The sequence below is a fragment of the Mustela lutreola genome, chromosome 5 (assembly GCF_030435805.1).
Source record: "Mustela lutreola isolate mMusLut2 chromosome 5, mMusLut2.pri, whole genome shotgun sequence".
Taxonomy (NCBI): Eukaryota; Metazoa; Chordata; class Mammalia; order Carnivora; family Mustelidae; genus Mustela; species Mustela lutreola.
The window spans coordinates 103818128-103824739 of record NC_081294.1 but is presented as its reverse complement, the minus strand read 5'-3'; the positions used below and the strand labels follow the sequence as shown (position 1 = coordinate 103824739).

The 6612-nt window shown below is 43.5% G+C and overlaps 1 protein-coding gene across 1 annotated transcript; it reads right to left on the bottom strand.

Annotated features, from left to right (window-relative positions):
- Positions 1 to 1786: 1786 nt before the first annotated feature.
- S100Z (S100 calcium binding protein Z) lies at positions 1787 to 5670 on the bottom strand. The gene is given in 2 exon segments (XM_059173481.1): positions 1787 to 2881; positions 5515 to 5670. Coding segments are annotated over 2 exon segments (303 nt in total). The 5' UTR covers positions 5660 to 5670; the 3' UTR covers positions 1787 to 2723.
- Between the last annotated feature and the right edge of the window lie 942 nt (positions 5671 to 6612).

Genomic DNA, 6612 nt, shown 5'->3' with positions numbered 1-6612 from the left:
TAAAAGCCCCGGAGAAATGTTTAAACCTTCTCTGGCACACAAGTAGTGTGCCATCTTGCAAGAAAAAAGTCTGAACATCTCTGAAATATGTGGTCCACTTTTTTCTTCTAATTTTTCCCCAACCTTTTGAGCAACAGGAGTAAACACCAAGAGTATACATTTCTGCTCTTGAATGCTCTGACATCTAAATTCTTTCTGTCCTGTCTGCTCAGAACTGGGTTGAGAGAGACAAAAAACTACTTAAAGAGAAAAATGACAGGTCTTAGCACAAGAAAATCAACACCCAGCAGGTTCTTTCATTTGTTCATTTAACAAGTATTTATTGAGCACCTACCATCTATCAGCCCAAGGGATAGATACCTCTGCAAGGGAAATCATTCTCATCAGGGTCATTGCCATTTCTGGGGATTTCTACCTTGGCAAATGTAATGGTCAGTTCTCCATTCTCTTACTCCTTCTCTCAGAGGATTATAGATTTTACCTTCTTTCCTTCCTCAAATACCTTCTTCTCTAGGCTTCTGAGGCACCACATTCTCCTGGTTTTCCTACTATCTTCCTAGTCATGACTTTGCTGTATGGACCTACTGGTTCCTCTTTTTTTCCTGACAGCAAACTGTTGGACCTTTCCTCTCCCCTCTCTATACTCTCATCCTAAGTGATCTCCTCTTGTCCTGTGGCTTAATATCATCTTGATGTTAATGACTTCCAAATCTGTGTCTCTAATTCCTCTCTTTAACCTGAGCCCTAGACTAGGTCATCTATCCAACTGCCCATGTATTATGTCCACTTGGATGTCCAACGGGCATTTTAAATAGAGTTAATCCCCCTAACGTCCCCACCCCGAAGCTGCTCGTCTCCCAGCCTTTCCCACTTACTAAATTTGCTTGACCAAAAATCTAAACATTAGAGACTGTGTTTGGCTGCATGTAATAGAATCCAATTTAACCAGAGAGCGCTCATTCTTTCTTCACATAATAAGACCAGAAACAGGCAGACCAGGGCTGGGCAGTGCCTCCTCAGGGACAACAATGTCCCAGCTCCTTCTCTCCTTTTCTTCTCTATCCTCATGGTGGCAAGGGGGCAGCCTCACCTCCAGCCTCACATTTACATTCCAGTAAGCAAGGAATGAACACGGTGGAAGGCACAGAACTGATATGGAAATAACAAAACATTCCCAGAAATTCCCAGGAGACTTCTGCTTCTATCTCGGGGTCCAGAACTGTGTTACAAACTCCACCTCAGCTGTAAGGGAGGCTGGGAAATAGAGCTTTTTAGCTGGGCACGCTGCTACCCTGCACAAATTGGGCTTCTAATTTCTGCCCGCCTTTCTGACACTTCCTCACCAGTCCACTGGCATATCCTATAACTCCTACAGCCAAAGCACTTAACAAACTGATCTCCATTGCTTGAAACGTGGGCTGAGAAACCACCCTCTCTTGCTCAGAACACAAGAACGGCTTCCTAACTAATCTCCCTCTTCTGCATTGGCCCTCTCCATAGTCCTTTCTTCACACAGTAGCCAAAAACTATAAATACAGGGGTGCCTCTCTGCTCAGTGGGTAGAACATGTGACTCTCGATCTTGGAGCTATGAGTTTGAGCCCCATAGCGGGTGTAGAGATTTAAAATAATATCTTAAAAATAATAACACATATAAATTTATAAAAAGAAAAAGTATAAATCTCATTAACCATTTTCTTTCTTAAATTCTCCAAGAGATCTGTCATAGTCTGGTCTCCCCCCAGCTGACTGTAAGACAAGAATTTGCATGCAAGTTGTTTATTTGAGAGTGCAGACACACAGGGTGGGGGTATGGAGTGAGACAAAGAAAGGGAGGGAGCTCAGAGAAGGTATGACAGCAAGCCCGCCTCCCTGGGCAGGGCAGGCCACTGAAGCTTAACCCCAGGGGAAGCACTGGGAAGTGATGTGAAACACTTGCCCTGGAATTAGGGGACCCAAGAGGCAAGGGAAGGTATTTATACACCAGCCTTTAAGAGTGGCTGGCTTCAGCTCTCCTGGCTTAGATTCCTAGCCCTGAATGCACCTCTCCTCACTGACAAAGCTAGCACTTTCTTCTATGTATCAGCCTTTCTGCTTATAGATCTGCACAACTTCTTCCATTTGAAGCAGAATCACAAGAGGGTGGGAGAGCCACTTAATTTCATTAATAGGATTAGAAGCTTCAAATACAATTTAAGGGTGATAATATCTCTTGGAAGTTTGCTAAGCTTTAGTCTCATGTGAAAGTAGCTAAATTTTGTGATGCTTGTTCTTTGACAGATTAAAAAAAAAATACATAAGCACCCTTAGTAGTATAGGAAAATTTCAACTAGGGCATATAAGATCTGGAATATTTAAATCTATTTATTGGGGTGCCTGGGTGGCTCAGTGAGTTAAGCCTCTGACTTTGGCTCAGGTCATGATCTCAGGGGCTCTCTGCTCTGCTCGGTAGGGAGCCTGCTTCCCCCTCTCTCTGCCTGACTCTCTGCCTACTTGTGATCTCTCTCTCTCAAATAAATAAACAAAATCTTTCAATAAATAAATAAATAAATAAAACTATTAAGGTACACATCATTTAATAATATGATGTATATATCTAATATGTATATTATATCTATAAATGGCATTTATTATAACTATAGGTCTCAAAAGACTATAGATGAACAGGAAGTAAATAACTATTGGATATACTTCTGCCCTTAGATAAGCTTACTATACTTATCTTTATTTTCCTTTCCTCTTCAATTGTTCTACAAAGTAATCATTACAAGCCACTGTCAGAGCTGCCACCATGACCACGAATTCACTAAAATCCACTTTGTTGTCCTTATTGGCATCCAGGTCCTGCATTATCTTATCAACCAACCAACTTATCAACCATCCTTTGGCACTAAAAGGAAAAAGAAAATTTCTAACTCCCAGGCTTTGAGGTTCACGACAACCAAAATTGCATTTTCCTTCTATTTACATTCAAGTTTTTATTTCCATTTTGGCATCTAAGGACAATTCCCAAGAGCCCATGTGCAGGTAGAATTGGTTTTAAATCCAATTCTAAAGGAGTCTGGCCTTCTGCCCCAGGGCCACATAATTCTGGCTCGGATCTAAACACCAAGAAGAACGAACAGCATCTCAGCTAAGTGAGCTGCTGCACCTGAAAATGCATTTACACTACTTCAAAGGTGGGGGTGGGGGTGCCAGGACTCCAAACCAGAACAAAGCAGGCTTTACAGCCAAAAGGGGATAGTAGGGGGCTCTACCATTTACCAACAATGAGGCTTGGAGCAAATCATTTAACATTTTTGAATTTCCTTATTTCTAAAATGGGAAGATTATCTCCCCACAAAGTTGGGGGAGACAGGTTGCTAGATTTAGTCAATAAAAATACAGGACATTCAGTTAAATGCAAATTTCAGAACAATGGAAACAACAAAAAAAAAACCTTATGTACCTAATATTGCATGGGACATACAATATTTTATCTGCAGCCTTACTTGGCACAGCATCTGATACACTAAAAGGCACCTGATGAAGGGTAGGTCTTAGAAGGATGACTGCATTATAGGGGTGGAAAGTAAAGCAGAAGTCCATAGAAGAGGTCAGGCTTCAGAATGGGTGGGCATTGAAGCCTTCACCTCTCCTGTGATGGGTGGTTACTGAGAAGTAGTTCTAAAAGTAGATCATTCTCTCCAAGGATTCCCATTGCCCCGTCAGTAGGCGCCTATCATTAAAAGGTTGGAAACTTTAATGAATCAAAATCAACTTGATCAAAACAAAAATAAACTTCATGTGATTTTTTTTTTTAAGATTTTATGTATTTATTTCTCAGAGTGAGCAGAGGCAGACAGAGTGGCAGGCAGAGAGGCAGTGGGAGAAGCAGGCTCCCCGCTGAGCAAGAAGCCCGATGAGGGACTTAATCCCAGGATGCTGGGATCATGACATGAGCTGAAGGCAGCCCTTAACCAACTGAGCCACCCAGGCATCCCAACAACAATAAACTTCATTTGAATAAATCAATGTGACAAATTTGACCTGCTGAGACTTTTATTCTAAATGTTTTATTAACCAGTAGCCAAACTGAAAAGGCACTGGGAAGAATTGCTATGTTAAACATTTTTTACTTTAGGGGCACCTGACTGGCTAGGTCGGCACAGCATGCGACTCTTGATTTCAGAGTCGTGAGTTCAAACCCTGCATTGGGCATGGAGAGGACTTAAAAAAATTTTTTTTTCTTTAAAGTTTTCCTATAGAGGGAAAAGAAGAAAAGAGTGTCGAAGTTACAAATACTGGAGTCTTAACACGGGGTTTGGACAAATAACACCATGCAAGGATAAAACATTGTGCTAAAGGCAATTCAAGGTGTCTGCATAAACATTGGAGTGAAGGGTTTTCCTCAGAACCCAAACACTCCACCTGAAGATTTCCTGTGTAGACTTTAATGAACTCCTGGCTATTTTGAGATGTGAACCTCTTTGCTACCTGACCGGTCACTGGCCAGACATACCCTCTCTGACCCTCAAAATCAGCCTGTGCTGGTCTGACGAAGGTAAGTATTTTTCATTTACTAGAAAACCTGCCTCTGCAGCAAAAAGTACCCCAGGTTTCACTTCTGGCCCAATACATATTAATTTTATAGACAGATATGTGAAGCTCTAGCTCTAACTAGTGCCACTAGATATTAACTCTAACCCCTGCACCGCAATGTTGCACAATTGAGAAAGCCTGAATGCCATTTGCAACCCTTGGAAACCCTAGCCACAGGCAACATGGAGAAGGCTACATGACTATGTAGAGATGACCCTCTGGCGACACGGGGTTGGGGTGTTGGACCCCTCCACTCCAACACACACAGACAAAAACCTACCTACAATTTGTGACTTTCTGACTTCCCAAATCCTCAGCTCCTAAGAGCCCGATGTGGACAGGAAGCCTAACCAGTAACATAAACAGTAGATTAACACACGTTTTGTGTCTTTATGTATTATATACTATCTTCTTTTAATAAAGGAAGCTGGAGAAAAGGGAACCCTATGAAGAAAATCCCAAGAGAAAATACATGTACAGGGACACCTGTGTGGCTCAGTGGTTAAAGCCTTCGGCTCAGGTCATGATCTCAGGGTTCTGGGATGGAGCCCCGAGCCCAGCTCCTGCTCAGTGGGGAGCCTGCTTCCTGCCCACCCCTGCCCCCGCCTGCCTCTCTGCCTACTTGTAATCTTTGTCTGTCAAGTAAATAAATAAAATCTTTAAAAAGAAAAAGAAAGAAAGAAAGAAAATACACATACAGCCCTGGACTGGAAGAGATCCACAATAGGAGGACCCATGCAGCACAGACCTGGATTGGTCAAGGATCAAGGGCACACAGAAAACAAAGGCCTCCAGGGTTTGCTTGCCCCTGGCTTTGAACCTCAGTACCAACCGCACTGTTGGTGGCAGGGTTATAGGAGGCTTTGCACGGAGGCTCTCCTTGGACACGTACCCCACCCATACTTGACCCCCCTGGGAGGCGAGAAGCTGCAACTCATTGAGAGGAACTCCATGAGCTCTCACTGCAGGAGCATTTTCAGTTCCCCCTTGCTGAGCTTGAATCTGTCCCCTTCCTTGCAAGTGTACTGGTGGAAGGTCGTAATCATGATGTTCATGGCCACCTCCAGCTGAGTGGGCATGATAGACGGACCACTCCAGGCACGGGTCCTAACTCAGGGAAAAAACACTTATTTCAAAACAAGCAGACAGGGAAGCATCAACACTTGCATTAAAAGAGAATACTGCCTCCGGGAGTTCCCCCTCCTCACACCACAGGTGGTGGTCTTTCGACCCTGATGCCCTTCAGTGGAAGCCTTCTGCCTGTCTCAGACGGGCAGCATAGAACTTTCACAGGGGAGTGTTCTCCTCCCAATCCCCGCTCCCCCCAAATCTAGCAGGCCCCACATGTTCGCAAGTAAGCGATCAGACACCAGTACAGGGTCATTTCAAAACATAGGTTAAAATAATAATAATAAACAAAATAAAATTAGATAAAAATCAATGAAAAATTAATAGAAGATGAAGAAAGTACCCAACCTCCTACCTGTTCAGCCAGGTCACTGCTCTGTCAACAGGTGTTTATAATTAAACTCTACTCATTCATACCCGGGGTTTCACCTACGCACACCTGTTCCCAAGAAGACCAAAATTACCAGCGACAAGAGATTCAACTGGAAGTGCCTGTGTGTCTGTTTTTAATCATCAGAAGGAACAGGTGTGCCCTGCTGCCCCCGGGGCCCTCAAGTTAGCTCTGGCACCCACTGTGGGCATTAAAGGAGAAGGCAAGGAGAGGCAAGGAGGAATTCTTCCGCACTCTCACGGTGGAGAATATGAGTGGACATTGCAGCCAGATGCCAGGGAGGCGATGGCTGGGAAGAACTCTGAAAACAGAGCAGAAGAGAAGAGACACTGGTTCAAACCTGGAGACTTCTTAGCCAGGCCAATAGCAAGGTCAAGGGAGTAAATAAAGCAAACTAGTTATACTAATCCGGTGAACGGTTGTGCCACTGTCAAAAAAGAAAGAAAGAAAAAGAATGTGAAAGCTCTCCATGGCAAGTCAGAAATGAACAAAGTGATCCCCGCTGTGTACCAA